The sequence below is a fragment of the Sciurus carolinensis genome, chromosome 4, assembly GCF_902686445.1.
Source record: "Sciurus carolinensis chromosome 4, mSciCar1.2, whole genome shotgun sequence".
Classification (NCBI taxonomy): domain Eukaryota; kingdom Metazoa; phylum Chordata; class Mammalia; order Rodentia; family Sciuridae; genus Sciurus; species Sciurus carolinensis.
In genome coordinates this window covers 133,576,659-133,594,892 of record NC_062216.1, presented here as the reverse complement: position 1 = coordinate 133,594,892, position 18,234 = coordinate 133,576,659, and the positions used below count along the sequence as shown (strand labels likewise).

Below are 18,234 nucleotides of genomic sequence, written 5' to 3'. Positions count from 1 at the left end.
CTATCCAGTCATATTTGATTTTTGCATAATTCTCAAATATGACATTCCAATCAAAATCTTGGTTATATAAGCAATGTTTCCAATTATGTCCAGTTATAATGATGACAGATTCTTATTGTCATGAAAATAACTACACTTAATAAGAGTTTCCAAAGTACGGAGGGATTAGGCAAAGAGAAAAAAAAAATAAATGTTTCACTTTTTTTTACAAAGAGAAGTAAAGAATTTGTAATTTTACCACTTAAAAATATCTTAAGAAGAAAAGGAGAGGAGTTCCATATATCCAGAACAAACTCCATAATCACCCTTCATCTTTTCATTCAATTCCATGTAATTTTTGTTGGGCTTGATCTTGAGTTAGGAGTTTTATGAATCTAGTAGCTTCTCCATTAGAGAAGACTGTTACCTGAATCCAGAGACATGGTCTCAAACTTATTTAAGCAATGCCATTAAAGGACTGTAGCTCAGAGTACCAGTCATTGCCCTTTCCATGGATCTCTGAGATAAGGTGCCTTTTACTGAACACTAAATATTGGCCTGCAGCTGATTCCAAATACTTTTAGAGAAGGATCAGAGTGAAAAACTATCTATGAATGGCAAAAGACTGCAAAGTTCTGATGAGAGTTATATTGTAAACACAATGCAATTAACAAGGAAATTTGATTGTTTCTGTAGCATATGACATTTTAAGAACTGGAAATATGAATGATTAGATCAGACATATTGTGGACAGTGAAAAGACAAATTTCTAGAAAGTTTATGCAATGTTTGAAATAATCACATTTTATCTGTACAGTTATAGGGAATGTTAACTTCTTATTTGACAATGCTTTTTATGCAATTCAATATATAAGATAAACCTCATTAAACATTTCTTTTTTTACAAGGTAAAAAATATTCTTTGAGATATTTTTACAGTCCTCCTGAGGAATCTCAAGATCAGTTTGGAATCAAAATTTGAATTGGAAAAGGCAAAGTCGTAAAAAAACATGTGAAAAAGTTTGAACATTTGACTATATATGCTGCTGTGAAACACTTAGCTACCTATTTAACCAAAATAATAAAAATATTTCAGAAGCAATTAGAGAAGATAACATAATTATCTTTTTAAAAGGCAAAAAATTTTTTTTTGGTATTTTTTAAGTCAGAAGACTTGGCTCTATTAATTAAGGAAATGATAAAGTCAATGTAAATCATGGGACACTATTCTACAAAACAGAATTTTTGTTTTCTAGGTAGATTACTTAAAAAATAAAGAAAAACTTTTTATAGTCTCTTATTAAGAGCATACCAATTATCCAAGAAAACTTTGTGATTTTAACAGAGAGAAAACCAAATTGTAGTTTTGCCTCAGTGCACTTTTGATATTAAAATTCATTTATAAAAATATCTTATAAATACATCCTGGTGCTAGGGATGTAGCTAATTGGTAGAGTGCTTGCCTCACAAGCACAAGGCCCTGGGTTCAATCCCTAGCACCGCAAAAAAAAAAAAAAAAAAAAAAAAAAAAAAAATCCAATCTTAACCAACTTAGATCACACAACATTATTCCTTTCCCACAAACTTTCTAACAACTTTTTGTGTTCATTCAGCATTGTCATAAATTTGTCTCTTTTTCATCCTGGAACAGTCATTTTACTACAGGACAAAATTACTCTATTTGCCCTAACCAAAACACACCCTATCTTCCATAAACACTTTTCACACACAGACTATTTACTGACTAGAACCCTTTATTTTATAGAGAAAACTAGGAATTAAGACAATTGTGAATTGTCTAATATTTACTGGTATTTTGTACCACCAGAGTAGCAAATCTCACATATACTTTTTATAGGTATATGTTATTTCATAGTACAAAGTTTCAACATGGCAAAATGAACATATTTATTAATACTCCCAGGTACATTTGTTTTCTCTCTACCATATAAAAATAAGAAATCAAAACTATGTAACTTAAGCTTAATCATGAATGTTTGGTAGTTTATCTTACTTAAAAATTATTAATGAATATCTATTACTTGAGCTAATCTAGATAACAAATTAAGACTTAACATTAAACAATTATCTCAAGGCATTAGCTAAAGTTATTTCCCTGTTAAATCTTATTATTATTTTTACAGCACATGGATATCAAAAACCAAAACAATCACAAAGCAAAAAACTAAAAAAGTTAAACATGTCTTTTATTATTATTGTTTTATTGCTTCATTTGATATACAATGAAGTAACAGATATCAAGAAATTCACTTTTCTTACATCCTCATTTACACTTTTGTTCTTAGTTTGAATGTATAATTTTATATCTTAAACATGTAGTAGATATAACAAGCTTATTTCATTAGTTAACTCAAGTAGAATAGAAATCTATGCTCATATCTAATGCTTAGAACTCAGAGATCATAGCTATTTTTATTAAACCAGTAATAGTAAACTAGTCTTTTTTGGCCAAAGATTTACTGAAGTCATGAGAATCTGAAAAGCATTTGGGTTAGTTTCTGTATTTCTGAGAGTTCTAGGAAAATTTAATTTATATAAGTGCTCATTTAGCACTAGTCCAATTTTAATAGAATTCCTTTAAGAGATTTCATAAGTTGGTTTGGTAATATCAACTCCCCAAAAATAAGAAAGAATATATCCCATGCATATAGCATATATAAACAAAGAGAAATGTAAATAGAGATATATTGCTTCCATCTAAAATTTTGGCCATGAGTCAAGTGAACCACAGTTTGACATAATACAAAATTCATCCATTTTATATAAAATAGTTGTAATTGCAATCAAAAGACTGATGGAACAAGTAAGGCTACCTGGTCAACATGAAAGCCAATGTTTTTTACCAGTATTTGTGGAGGAGGCTTTAAAGATTTTCTTTTAAAAAGAAATGTAATCTTATTGAGACTGTGAACCTCACTTTATGTAAGAGACTATGGGGATTTCAAGCTGCTGTCTAGATGTCTCCAAGGCCTGAGTGGATTAAATATTCAATCTGTTCTCATTTGCTATTTTTTCTTTTCAGACTCTGGTGGCTGCTCGAGGGGACTGAGTCCCTTTAAAGTCCATGATAGAGACAGGGAGCCTAATGTTGACTGAGGGGAGTTAAGGCTCTAGAATGATAAGGGAAGATTTTGTCAGGTGTGCACAAAGGGATGGAGGGAGCTGTTATTTAAAGGGGGACACATCAGAGGATTCAAGGGAACTGAAGGGAAGATCAAGATGGCAAAAGGAGGAAGGAGGAGCAGAGGAGATGGGAAGGGAGAAGCCAATTCCCCCTGAAATCCAAATTATTCTTAGTAAAAACCATGCCAGCAGGAAAGGAAGCTAACAGAAGTGGTGAAGCACAGAATCACCAGGGGTTCAAGACGAGGCCAGTTCAGCAAACTCAGAAGTTCTCATGGAATAAGTAGAACCAAATAGATGGAAGACCTCACAATGACCCAAGAAACCCAAGAAACCCAAGAAAGTTTCCAGGCAAAAACTCAAGGAGTCAATCTCCCCTTGAAACTAAGAGCCAGAAGAACTTCTGTCTAGGATTCAGGCAGTAAATTCCTACTTGATAGAAAGTACTAGAAAATTATTTGCAACTCAGGAGGTACCTTTCAGATGAAGAAGTTTGGAATTCTAATCTAGCTCTACAGAGTGTACTCTGAATTTTAAGAATCAAAATCTGTCCTCATCATGCTTCACTGGACTGTCATCAGGAGCACTGACTCAGGAGTCAGACTCACCAATGGATCCCCAGGAGTGGAGACAAAGGCTTCAAAGGTGTGCACGTGGAGTCCTGGGTAAAAGGTTCAGGGGTCCATTGATTAATCTGGTCCTGAGTCACAGCATTATAACTGTTAAAGAAAAAATTACTCGTGACATCTGTTAACCCAATAAGACTTTATTTAGGACGACTGTGACAGGTGCCAAGACTATTACAATAAGGTAGAGAGATTGGGCTCAAATACAAATACAGCAAGGGCAAGTTGGATCTATAATCATAGGACAGAAAAAAGAGGTCAGTGGATGGAAAATTACGAAGAGGAGACATCAAGAATTGCAGGGTTCTTGCTACACTGACCTATGGAATTCTTGCTCAAGGCAGATCAGGGTGATGAGATATTAAGTGTTGGGTATTCTCCCTAAACTGGACTAAGCAGGATTTTTTTCTAAATTGGCAGGCAATAGAACAGAGCCCAAGTTCAAGGCCTCATCAAGAACAGGGACCCAGAAGAGTTTGGCTAAAATACACATTGCTGATTTTAGGAAATAAGAAAAATTAAATAATTGTACACAACTTGACTGAAGGGAGTAAAGGAAAAACATTATTAAGAAAATAGAGAATATTCTATGTTTTATTCAATACATTGCTAGTTTTGATTTGCTCTTTTATTTCAAAGTTTACATACATATTCATAAATGGAATTGATTTATACTTTTTCTTGTCTTATGTTTCTCAGATCTGGAGATTAAGGTTATTCTAGATTTCTAAAATGAATTGAGGATTTCTAATGTCTCACTTTTTAAAAAACACAAAAATGTTTAATATCATTGTAATTGTCTGTTTTTTGATGATTAAGAATTAATCCTTCATATTCACTTTCCATTGTTTGTTGAATGCCCAAATGTATGAAAATTGTAATATGCATAAGCATTATAAATGAAGTATTTGGTAGGTGTATTTTGGGACCTGAATTTTTTATTTTGACTGACTTCAATAATGAAATTAGAAAATATTTGAAAAAAAAAAAGAATTAATCCATTATAACCCAGAATCAAGGCCTATTTAAGAGACAGATATTAAACATTCTTGCTACTGTCTTCTAAAGCATTGGTCTATAAGGGTTTTTAATTTTTTTTCAGGGTTCACTTTGTAATTTATACTTTGCTGGAAAATAATTTATTTCATCTAGATACTCAATTTTATTAACATGTTTGAACATAATATTCTCATATTATCATATGATCCAACTATACCACTCCTGGATATATATACCCAAAGGAGTCAAAGCCAGCATACACAGGAGAAACCTGCATTCCCATGTTTATAGCAGCACTATTCACATTGGCAAGTTATAGAATCAGCCTAGATGCCCATCAATGGATGAATAAAGAAACTGTAGTTTATATATACAGTGGAGTATTATTCAATCATAAAAAATTTGCAGGAAAATGAATGGAATTGGAGATCATCATGTAAAGCAAAATAAGTCAGACTCAGAAAGATAATTATCACATGTTTTCTCTCATATGAGGAATATAGGGGAAAAAAGGATAATATGAAAGTGAAGAGGAACTAGGGAAGAAAAGAGGACTGGGGGAGAGAGAGAGTGTAAGAAAGGGCAGGTAGTAGGCAGGGTGGATACAGTCAAAGCACATTATATGCATTTATGGAAATGTCACAATAAAACCCATTATTTTATACAATTAATATAATAATTATAATAAAACAATATTCTATTACAATTTTCATAATTTCATCTGCATCTATGGTTTTGTCTCTTGTGTCTTCTATTCTATTCCCTTGGTCTTCATGTCTATTTTGGTGCCAATTCCATGCTGTTTTTATTACAACAGTTCTGTAGTTTAATTTCAGGTCAGGTATTGTGATGTCTCCTGTTTCACTTTTCTTGTTTAGCATTGCTTTGACTATGCTGGGTCTCGTATTTTTTCAAATGTATTTAAGAATTGTTTTTTCTAATTCTGAGAAGAATGTCATTGGTCTGTAAAATAGTCTGCGGCTATTTAGTTTTCATGGATTATATTTTTTCACATTAGGTAATACTTCTTTTTTTCTTTTTCTTTTAATGCCTTTAGTCTTCATTTCTCTCTCTCTCTCTCTCTCTCTCTCTCTCTCTCTCTCTCTCTCTCTCTCTCTCTCGGCTTTTGGCGGTGCTGGGGATCAAAACCCAGTGTCAAACACATTAGGCCAGTGCTCTAACGCTGGCCCATTTTCTTTTTTAATTCTTTATATTTTCATTTTCAATACTTTCAATTTGTTTTAGGTGTATATTTTTGCAAACAAGATAGAGATGGATTTTTATTTATTTGGTCAATTTATAATTATTGACAGAAAAATTAAATTCACTCATATCTGCCAAGATAATTGATTTTTTTTTTTTTAATACCAGCGACTGAACCCAAGGGCACTTACCCACTGAGCCACATCCCCAGCCCTTTTCATTTTTTTATTTAGAGACAGGATCTCACTAAGTTGCTTAGGGCTTTGCTAAATTGGGGGTGGGGCTTGCTTTGAACTTGAGATCCTCCTTCCTAAGCCGCCCAACTAACTGGGATTACAGGCATGTGTTACTGAGCCCAACTTAATTAATCAATTTTTAAGCTTATTTCATGTTTACGATTCATTATTTCTTACTGCCATTTCCTATTTCCATATTGCAAACTTAAGTTTCTTTTTATTCCTTGCTTATCTTTCTGTCAATCTGGAAGTTCAAGTAAGCTCATCTATAAGCCACCAGTATCTTTTCTTTACAACAGTCTTTGTGATTATCTGAATTAGCTTTAACCAGCTTCACTTATTGTATTTTAAATTATATGTATAAATTTATTACAAGATAAAAATATATAACTATGCTCACTTTCTTTCTAATGTTTCAATTTCCTACTTCTTCACATCATCCAAAGATAAGATTTTAGGAATGCCATTCCCACTATCCAAAATACTGGATTTTACTGAGGTGAATAAGAATTTTAAATTCTGATTGTTACATTTTCTCTTATTATACACATAATTCTGTTTTATGAATGCTTATCAATAACCAAGTTGCAATTCCCAGTGACCGTTACCATACATTTAAAAAAATGTTTTATTTAAAATTTTTTATTTTTTGAACAGGTAACATATCCAGTAGTTTACTAAATCAAAACCATATAAAATCATTGATAACTCATGTTATTATCCTACTCCTTACAATCTCATATCCCTTACACCTTCTATAGGCAACAAATCAGTTCCTTGTAGATTTGTACAGTGTTTTATTTGTATAAAAATTAAAATTCTTTTTTATTTCTCTTTTATGAAATGAATCACATTATATGTTGTTTCTTCTAAGATCTTTGAGATATTTCCTTGTTAGTATAGAGAGCTTTCTTATTTTTCCCCACAGATGCATGATATTCAATTATGTGAATGAACCAGTTACTTTAATCAATCGGTCAGTGCTAAATTTTAGTGTTTTTCCAATCATTTGCTATTATTAAGCAACGTTACTGTGAAATAACCTTACACTAATACCATTTCCTTCTTCTATGGTATACCCATAGGATTTATACTCAGGAATGGGATCAGAAGGTTAAAGGGTAACTTAGGTATTGTTAGTGAAGGGTTATGGAAAATAATAGTCCGATAAGACAGGCCCCAGGAAAAACAGAAAGAAGGTTTGGCTTGAGAGGAGAGAGGGAAATTAGCCAACATTAAACCTCTTCCAGCAAATCTTTTTCTAGGAACAATGGGCCCTGAAGGAAGGCAACAGATCCTGAATTCTGGGCTCTAAACTTTGACCTTTGCCCATTGCCAATTAGTCCTGAAGGTGGACACAGGAAATAGCGAAACTCTGGGAAACAATGAACGATCCACCAAAAATACTCTTAGAATCAGCAAATAAATTCAGTAAAATAGTGGATTAAAAAATTAACATAAAATTATATGTTTCTATACATTAACAATGAAAAATCAGAAAACAAAAACTTGGCAAATAATTCTGCAGAATAAATTTAACCAAAAAGGGAAAGAATTACATATTGAAAACTATAAAAGTTTACTGAAAGAAATGAAAGAAGATGCTAATGAATGGAAAGTTTCTGTGTTCGCGGATTGGAAGGCTTAATAACGCCTTTAGTACATAAAATGTTCTAAAAAAAAAAAAAATCAATGCAACTACCATTAAAATTCCCATTTTTCTTCAGAAATATAAAAATGCATTATAAAACTTAACAAGGAATCAGAAGAGACCATAAATGGCCAACATAATTTTGAAACAGAATAAACCTGGAATACTCACACGTTCTCTAAGAACAAACTCAGAGGACACAACAACACTACAAAATCAAATAGTGTGGTACTGGCATTACACACAGACTCCCAGACCAATGGAAAAGAATAGAGGATCCAGAAATAAATCATGATTTACAGACAAATGATTTTTGAAGACCATTTAAAGGACAAAAGAGTCTCTTCAACAAATGTTGTTGGGAAACTGAATTTTCACATACAAAAGAATGGACCTAGACCTTTCCCTTGTACCATGTACAAAAATTAACCCAGAATGGACCAAAAACCTAAACATGGGAAATGAAACTATAAAACTTTTGAAAACGTAGAAGAAAATCTTCATAATATTGAATCTGGTAATGATTTCTTGTATAGATAACAAGGATAAAAAGATAAAATAGACTTTATCAGAGTTTAAAACTTTGATCAATCAAAAGTTACTATTGAAGCCAGAATTGGGGACGGGTGGTTAGTGTAGAAAGAGGAGTTTGGGTCAAATGGAGGAAATGGAGACCATGGAGGCCATCAGAGTCTGGGAAGTTGGAGACTGCCCCTGGGAGAATGGAAAGTCAAGGATCTTGGAGCCCACTGATTACCAAATTTACCTGTCCTTGGCAAGGACTACAGGCAGGGAGCTGCTAATTAATGCCCTCTTACCTGGCTGAATTACTTTGGCCCTCCCCCTGCCCATCCGCTTCTCACTTTTTGCATCTCACCTGCAAAACCGCTCCTAGTCAAGTAGGCAGGAAGGAGAGAGAAGCTGGGAGAGAACCAGAGAACAAAAGAGACCTTAACCTATAAAAGAAGTAGGGTGCCCTCACTTCTTGGGACTCTAGAACATCAGCCATGGTGCCCTTCTCCCTCCCGGGAGAAGTCTGTATTATTACTACTTTTAAATAAAACCCGCTTAATATGCTTGCCTTGGCGTGCTTCTCTGATGTTACTTTAACACCTGAGGAAGCAGAACTCATTACCAGTAAATGGCGGTATTACTATCAACAAATAGAGTGAAAAAGTAATCTACGAACAAAATATTTTCAAATCAGATATTATATATCTGATGTGGATTAAAATATCGAATATATAAAAAAATTCCTATAACTCAACAACAATAAAAAAACCAAAAAAGCTGACCAAAAATTGGGCAAAGGACTTAAATAGACCTTTCTTCAAAGAAGAAAAACAATTAGCCAAAAGTACATGAAAAAATCCTTAAAGTCATTAATCATTAGATCACAATGAGCTATCATTTCATGTCTATTAGATGTTTATTATACAAAAAATCTGAAAATAACAAGACTTGACAAAGATATGAAGAAATTGGGATCCTGTGCATTCCCAGTGGGAACATAAAATGGGGCAGCCACTATGGAATACAAAATGCCAGTTATTTGAAAAAAGAAAAAAACATGAAATTACCAAATGATTCAGCAATTCTAGTCTGAGTACATACCGAGAAGAGAAATAGGGACTAGAGCAAATATTTGTATGTTAATGTTCACAGTAGCATTAAGCACAATAGCCAAAGGGTGGAAGCAACCCAAGTGTCCCTCTGGCAGATGAATGGATAAAGAAAATGTGGCATGCACATCTAATATAATACTATTTGCCCTTAAAGAGTAAAGAGACTTTGGTACAACACAAAAGAATTTTGAAGACATCCTGCTGAGTGAAATAAGCCAGTCACAAAAACAAATATCTTAAGATTCCACTTACATGAGGTTCCTTGAGTAATCAAATTAGAAGGAAGTAGAAAACAATCATTTGGTATGGAGTTTCAGTTTGGGAACTGAAAAAAATATCTGGAGATGGACAGTGGTGACAGTTGTACAACCATGTGAATGTACTTAGTGCCACTGAACAGTACACTAAAATGTTGAAATGGTAAACTTTGTTATGTATATTGTACAATTAAAAAATTTTTAAAAATTTGGTGTTTAAATATGAAACAAAACCTAAATATTATGCATCAATAGCATGAACATAGGAGAGAAATATTCAGAATTTAAGGGATACAAGAAATTTTTAATATTTGGAAGGAGGTTAATAACATAGGTGGACTCTTGGGGGGAAAGAGATCCTTAGTAGATAAGGACTAGATCTATGAGCATAACCAGTCATGCTGGTTCCTTTAGTTAGATGAACAAAACCTCCAGCATATACTTGTAACAGATCAAGTAGAACAAAAACAACCAATTAAAATGTCACCAGGTTCAAAACTTATACAATATGCCCACAAATGATTTATGACTAGACTCTTTAACCACCCCCCACCAAAATCATGAACCCCAAATATCAAATGACTGTCATGGCACTTGTTTTCAAAGGAGGTTTCCTGAGAACCTGCACATTTATTCCCAGGAAAATCAAATACATAACCAAGAACTCAACCCTGGAGTTGTCACTTGTCTTTTCTCTAAAGAGTAAAGTGGCACCTACACCCTGCCATTGGGGTGTGTGCACCTTTGTTGTCCTTAAATAAGTCTTGGTTGAATTCTTTCCAGCAATAATAGAACCCACCAAGGATGATTTGGGGTTCCATTTTCCTCTTTAGAGTGACTATCTCTGACCCCTCTCTGGTGACAGTTACTGATACTGATTAACTTCGGAATTTGTAAAATGGGGTATATAATTTAAAATGCTAAGAATAACTAGCAAGAGAATAAAAAAATAAAATCTGATTTCCTAACATATTACAGAAAAGTTCTAAATAGAACATACTATTATGATAGAATAGAGTATTTACACTTATTATTTATTTCCTAGAAATAAAGTTGGGAAAAATACACCAGATTTTAGAAAAAAGAAACAGGTAAAAATTTAGGGTGGGGTCTTAAACTATAACCAAAATAGTATTTCTGTAAAAATGTTCATATGTTAAATTATGGATTTTGAGTTACAGGTATATTATTCTCTAAACTTTTTTTATATTTGAAATATCTAACATAATTTTTAGAGATACAAAAATTTATGAGAAGTTGTGGGTTTATTAATTTTCAGGAGGAAGGATATATCCAATTTTAGAAGAAATAGAAGTGATCACAAATGGATGGAAAATATGTAGTTAAAATTCTAAAATAACTCCAAAGTCTATGATTGAATTAAAAAGATAAAAAAACCTGACTTGGGCAAAATTACCTTCAGCAAATGAAACTACCTATAATCTGATGAGAAAATGCTGGCAATTAAAAAGGTAAAGAAAATAAACAAGAAAACACTAAAATGTCTCTAGTCGATATAGCATTTTAAAAATTAACATTAAAACAAAGTATCATTTTCTGATTAATTCCCCAAAAGACTGAAAACGCCCAAGCCAGTGAGGATATGGAAAAACAACACTTATATGTAGCTGGTATTTGCTTAGTTTGTCATAGCCTTTAGAAGAGTAATTACTATGTAACCAGTATTTAAAAATCACATGCTAATTTATTTATTCCATTTCTAATTTTTTTTTCTTTTTGCCAAGGAACTATTCCTGAAGGAAGAAAAGATGTGTAGGAAAGTAGTACTTGCAATATAATTTATAATGTAAATTATAAGTTCCTGATGGCCTAATAAGAGGACAGTCTTTTACTTTCTGAATTTTGCAGTCATTTTTAATGGTCAGCATGAAGTCTTCCTAACAGTAAGGGGATAGTTGATGAGGAATTAAATGGAAATAGGAAAAAAAAAAAAAAAAAAAAAGAGGGGGTGGAGAATGGCAAGAGTGGAAGGAAGCCAGCATGACAGCTAAGGAATCTGACTACAGAAAGGAGACTGACACTCCCTTGGGAGCAAAATGTGCAGTGGGTACTCGGTAATGAAGTTAAACACTATCTTTTAAAAGTGGGAATATAATGTGAAAACATCCACGATGAAAAAAAAAATCAAAATTTTAAATAAAAACAGGACTAACCTTGTAGTTGCACTGCCCTAAAAGGGCTTCACTTGTTTCTCTCTAATTTGGTTCCAAGGACCCTTGTCTTTGTTTAAAATTTTGATATTTTCTTCATTATTGATAAGTTTGGTTGACATTTTAATTAAAAAAAAAAAAGGAAACTATTGCATTAAAGTAGTGCTCTCTTAAAATCTACACCTCAGAAGAGTGCCCACGTGCACCTTAGACTCGGTCCTATGCAAAATTCTGTTAACCATGTATTAGGGAGCCACTGGTTTTACAGGTATGTTTTAAACCCAAGCAGAAAGTGTGGCTCTCCGGAATCCAAAGCCTCAGGGCGGTGGCCCAGACTTCCGGAGGCCTAGCGGGGCGCGGTGACAGGACGCTGGGAGGTTTGGGAAAGCGCCCAAGAGTCTCACCATGAAGCGTAGGTTAGACCCTCTAGGGTAAACGTTGCCCCGGAGTTCATTGTGGAGGGTCACGTACTCATTGATGAAGTCTACGTCCTCTTCATGTGGCAAAAAGTTCGCGTTCAAACCGGAACCCAACAGTAGAAGCCACAGCTCGCAGAGCCGCAGCTTCAAAACGCCCCCTAGCGCCAGGGGGATGGACTGAGCGCACCATCCAGGGGCGGAGGGCCTTGGGACCTCCATGGTCCACCGGCCGCAGAGAGACTAGTGCGCAGGCGCCAGCCCGCCCCTGTGACCTGCCAATCTACAGGACGGCGCGGGCAAGTCTTATTTCCCAGAAAGCGGGAAAGCAGGAAAGCAGAACCCTGAAGAGCAGAAAGGAGGATGGAAGAGGTGGGGAGGCACAGGAAAGCCAGAACTGTGCGACACAGAGAAAGCTTAAAGTAGATGTCTGACAAACTAATCGAAAAGGGATACCTGAGTGAAATGAGTCCAGAAAGCTAATGTAGCAAACTATTATCCTGGGTTGATTTCTGACTCCAAAGGATGTGTCATCGTTTATTGACCAGTCCCCAGTTGGTATAGTAAATGCCAGTTGCTGAATAATTAACGTGTTCTAGGAACTTCGTAATTACGCAAGGGGAAATGGCCATTCTTTCTGTGTTCTTGATAAAAATTCAGTTAATTTTTTTTTTCACCTTTACCTGTTCTGTTGGGAGTTTGATGTAGAATACCCTTTTTGTTTATTCTCATTATGGATAGAATGTCCTCTTTAAGCCTAACTTCTTCCTTGAGATTTTCTCTTTTTTTAAATGAAGCTTTGTGGGAAATCACAAAACCAATGGAAGAATGGAAAGCTGAGGATTGGGGCGGAGGTGGAGATTATCAAAACCTAAATGAGAATATTTTCTCTCATCAGTACTATTTAGGATGGGATATCAATATTCATCTTCTGCCACTGACTGTCCCATCCACAGGAGGAAAGAATTCACTTTTTGTTTGTTTCCTTTCAGATAAAAATAGCTAGTACCCTGGCAGATAGTGGCCTGGTCTAGTGCAAACATTTTGCTCAAGAAAAACTTGCTCTGAAGAGTTTAAATACTAGGCGTGAAATAAAAGTATGTATTGGTTTGGGGTATACATATATTGTTCTCAGTAGCATTAAGGCAATATTAAATATCACTGACATTGGGACAGAAATTTCCCACAAAGAAAATATTGTAACTGGTTTGCTAAAAAACAAAAAAATCTAAAAAAGAAAAGTACTTTTAAAAATACCCCTGCATTGTGTCTAATACTTGTAACACCAGTAATTGGGGGAACTTAGGAGCATCCCAAGTTAAAGGCTAACCTCAGCCATTTAATGAGACCCTAAGCCAACTTAAGGAAACCCTGTTGCAAAAATGTAAAAAAGGGTGGGGGTGGGGGTGGGGGTGGGTGGGTCTGGGGTTGCTGCTTAGTGGTAAAGAATCCCTGGGTTCACTCACAAGTACCCCCCAATAATTTTTAAAAATGAAAGTTATCTTCTATTCACACTATTGAAAAGCAGCAGACCTTCAAAAGATGGTTTCATTCATGCCTTTATTGTTTTAATATATATTACCAGGCAGTGTATTAGGTAACTGAAAAAGACCACTAGACAAAACCCAAATCTTGCTTTCAAGTAAATGCAATGATGCAATTTTAGATTTAGAAGAAATTTTAGATACTTTCACTAGCCCTTGAGACATACTAATACATCAGTGATAGTGATCATCACATCCTCTGACAAAATAATTATATTAGCAGGGAAGTCACCATATCCTGGACAGCTCATTTCATTACAAGATATGGTACTCACCAATTTAAGGATATTTCTTTAGTAGCTTTTATATGTCAGAGCCTACCCTAGAAGCTAGAACTACAAAAATTAACAAACATGGAGTCTGTCCACGGGAAACTTTTAAAGATAATATAGACGTGGAACCACCATAGGACCCAACTATACCACTTCTCAGTATTTGCCCTGAAGAATTAAAATCATCTTTATATTTATAAATTAATTATAGTCATATAGTTTTATAAATGAATTAAAGTCATACCCATGTTTATAGCAGCACAATTCACAATAATCAAACTATGAAACCAGACTAGATGTCCATCAACCAATGAATGGATAAAGAAAATGTGGTTTATATACATAATGGAGTTTTAATCAACCATAAAGAAAAATGAAATTATGGCATTTTCAGGAAAATGGATGGAACTAGAGACCATCATGTTAAGCTATGTAAGTCAAACTCAGAAGGTTAAGGGTCATATGTTTTATCTAATATGCGGAAACTAGAGAGGAAAAAGGAAAAACAAAGGTGGAGGTGGATCTCCTAAAAATCAAGGGAAATCGGTAGAGAAAAGAGGCCAAAGGGTGGGAGGTAAGGAGGGAGGGGAAGTGCTGGGGGGTGATATTAGTCAAATTAGATTGTTATGTTGTGTGCATGTACAAATATGTAACAACAAATCTCATCTATATGTACAACTATAATACACCAATTAAAAATGTAGAAAAAATAAAGGTGATAGATGAATTATTGAGCAATTAAAATTCAGGGTTATAGATATTATTTCAAATTCATTTCATATATGGGTTGTAAATATTATTGAAAATTCATTTCTGCTGGGATTCTGGCTCAGTGGTGGAGCGCTTGCCTAGCACGTGTGAGGCACTGGGTTCCATCCTCAGCGCCACATAAAAATTAATAAATGAAATAAAGGTATTATGTCCATCTACAACTAAAAAAAAATTTAATATTCATTCATATAGCCTTACGACTATGCATCATGCACTATTTCAAATAATTAGGAAGTATCAACTCATTCAGATCATAAAAACCTTAAGATATAATTATTACTATTATCTTCTCAGAAAAATTGAGAAAAGGAGAAGTAATTTGCCTAAAGTCATCTTGCCACTAAGTTTTTAACTATAATTTCCTTTTAATTTTCATATCTTGAACTACTAGTAGATCTAAATATATTTTTATAAACTGTACTCAAATTTACAAATATGTTGTTTGAAAGTTGTTAAGATCGGCTGGATGATGCATTCCTCACTGAGATTATAAGGAGTTATTTATACATATAACCATACTAAATACTGACCTCCCAAAAATACAGGAATAATGCACATTTAGGAGTGATATTTTTATGTAAATATTCCCAGATTAAGCTCAATTTCATGGCTTTGTCTTTAGAAAGAGGCAAATTGTATTTTAGGTGCTGAGACCCAAATTCATTTTGGAATCTGATTATATACAGTCCATCATAACTGTACGCAAAGAAAACATTTGCAGCAGGAGTATTTTCACTGTACTTTGTGATTTCTTTTCTCAAAATGCTTTGTTTTTTCTCACATAGATGCCGTATATCTTTTGTTACATTTATACCTCTTTCTTTTTAGGTGCTAACATAAATAGTATTGTTTGTTTTTTTTTTTTTTGGGGGGGGGGCAGGATGATGCTACTACCAGGGATTTAACCCAGGGGTGCTTAACACTAAACCATATCCCCAGCCCTTTTTCATATTTTATCTAGAGGCAGAGTTGCTTAGGGCCTTGCTAAGTTGGCGAGGCTGTCTTTAAACTCGTGAACCTCCTGCCTCAGCCTCCTGAGATGCTGGAATTGCAGGTGTGTGCCACCATGCATGACAATATTGTGGCATTTTTTTCTTTATTAATTTTTTTTTATTTTAACAGACTGCATTTTGATTCATTGTACACAAAAGGGGTATAGTTTTTCATTTCTATGGTTGTACCCAATGTAGATTGACACAACTCATGTAATCATACATATACATAGGGTAATACTGTCTGTCTCATTCTACTATCTTTCTTTCCCCCACCCCCTCCCACCCCATTTTCCTCTACACCATCCAATGTTCCTTCATTCTTCTCTCCCCTGCCCCCGGTGACCCCCCTCCATGTATCGTCATCCATCTATCAGAGAAAATGTTTGGTCGTTGGTTTTTTGGGCTTGGCCTATTTCACTTAGCCTGATATTTTCCAATTTCATCCATTTACCCCCAAATGCCATAATTTTATTATTCTTTATGGCTGAGTAATATTCCATTGTATTTATATACCACAGTTTCTTTATCCATTCATCTATTGAAGGACATCTTGGTTGGTTCCATGATCTAGCTATTGTGAATTGAGCATCTGTGAACATTGATGTGGCTGCATCACTGTAGTATGCTTATTTTAAGTCCTTTGGGTATAAACTGAGGAATGGAATAGCTGGGTCAAATGGTGGGTCCATTCCAAGTTTTCTGAAGACTCTCCATGCTGCTTTCCAGAGTGGCTGCACCGATTTGCAGCTCCACCAGTAATATATGAATGTGCATTTTTCCCCACATCCACGCCAACACTTATTATTGCTTGTGTTCTTGATAATAGCCATTCTAATTGGAGTTAGATGAAATCTTAGGGTGGTTGCCGGGGTCCAGCCCTAACAGGGGTCATGGTGGTCTCAGCTGAAGGAGTAGGCGTCTGCACGGTGGAGAACAAAGCAACACAGACTCAAGGAATGGATGCTAAGTTCTAAATTTTAATTTTTCCCAGCCAGCTTTTTATACATTAAAAGGTTGACAGTTACACATGTTTTTCCAGAAAAGGAAAAGATCACAAGGAAAAATAATAAAAATATCTTGTATAATCATTACTAGACTAGGCAATGAAGTATTCTAATTATTTTTAGTAATTGCTTACACGTGATAACCTATAACTAAACAATAAGATAGATTAATATTGCTTAACTAATCATAAAGGTTCAAGCAAGTTCAGCAGGGTTGAGCAAATGTCAGTTGTGTGGCTACTGCTGTGGTTAATAAGTGCTAGACAGTTTAAGCTAACAATAATATGACATCATCTTCTGTGTGAACTTAATATTGAGGAACTTTTCTCCAGGGGATAGGTGGCCAATAGTATTTACAGCATTTAGTAAATCCTAATCTTTAAGAAATGGAATATCTTGCACTCTTGTATATTTACCTTCAAACCAGATTATAACATGTCCTGATTTTATATCTAAAGATCCCATAGGAGATAAAGGAGGGTCTATATTCAGGGGCTTAAGAGGCATCCCTCTGTAAGGGTGTCATGACTTTCCATTAATTAAATAAGCATTGCCATAAGGTGTTTTAACTGTAGGAACTCTGTTTTCTTTATTTCTTCTGTTCCTATTAATCATTCCTGATGGGGTTGGAGTTATTTGCCTACGTACTTCAAGTCATCTGAGAGTAGTCAACAAGGGATTGGCAGCTAGACTCTACTTTTGTATTTTCTCATAACATTCTTGGTTACTCAAAGTTTCATCACAAATGACTAAATCTGAAATCACTGTTCCATTAGAAGTCTGGTTTTTATGTTTTAACTCTTGTTCTGTTAAGACCCCCGTTTTCAGGGAAAACACATAAAATATTAATAGTAAACCTACACATATTAAGCAAGCAAGAAAGGAAAGCCTGCAACCAAATTCCCAATGAGATGAGACTTTGCAAACCTCAACGGAATCCTTGTCAAGCACTGAGGGGAATTGCAGGTGGCATAAAAGGTGGTTTTCATTTGCATTTCTCTAATTACTAGGGATGATGACCACTTTTGCATATATTCGTTGATCACCTGTATATCTTCTTCTGTGAAGTGTCTGAGAAGTTCCTTAGTCCATTTACTGATTGGGCATTTTTGGTATAAAGTTTTTAAGTTCCTTATAAACTTTGGAGATCAGTGCTCTGTCTGAAGTGTGTGTGGAAGATTTTCTCCCACTCTGCAGGCTCTCTTTTCACATTATTGATGATTTCCTTTGCTGAGAAAAAGCTTTTTAGTTTGAATCTTTCCCATTTATTGATTCCAGCTTTTAATTCTTGCACTATGGGGATCTTTTTAAGGAAGTCTGGTCCTAAGCCAACGTTATGGA

At 34.6% G+C, this 18,234-nt stretch overlaps 1 protein-coding gene across 4 annotated transcripts in view; it reads right to left on the bottom strand.

The window, feature by feature from the left end:
• LOC124983965 (GLIPR1-like protein 2) overlaps positions 1-12,529 on the bottom strand; it is a 65,253-nt gene extending 52,724 nt beyond the window's left edge. For 3 of the 4 annotated variants that reach the window (XR_007108512.1, XM_047551677.1, XM_047551678.1), the window contains exon 1: positions 12,296-12,529. Coding sequence is in view for 2 of the 4 variants with exons in the window: in XM_047551677.1 (XP_047407633.1) it covers positions 12,296-12,529 (234 nt within the window). In the remaining 2 variants the exon portion in view is untranslated. The remainder of the gene's footprint in view (positions 1-12,295) is intronic. The other variant, XM_047551679.1, reaches the window with a different exon arrangement.
• Between the last annotated feature and the right edge of the window lie 5,705 nt (positions 12,530-18,234).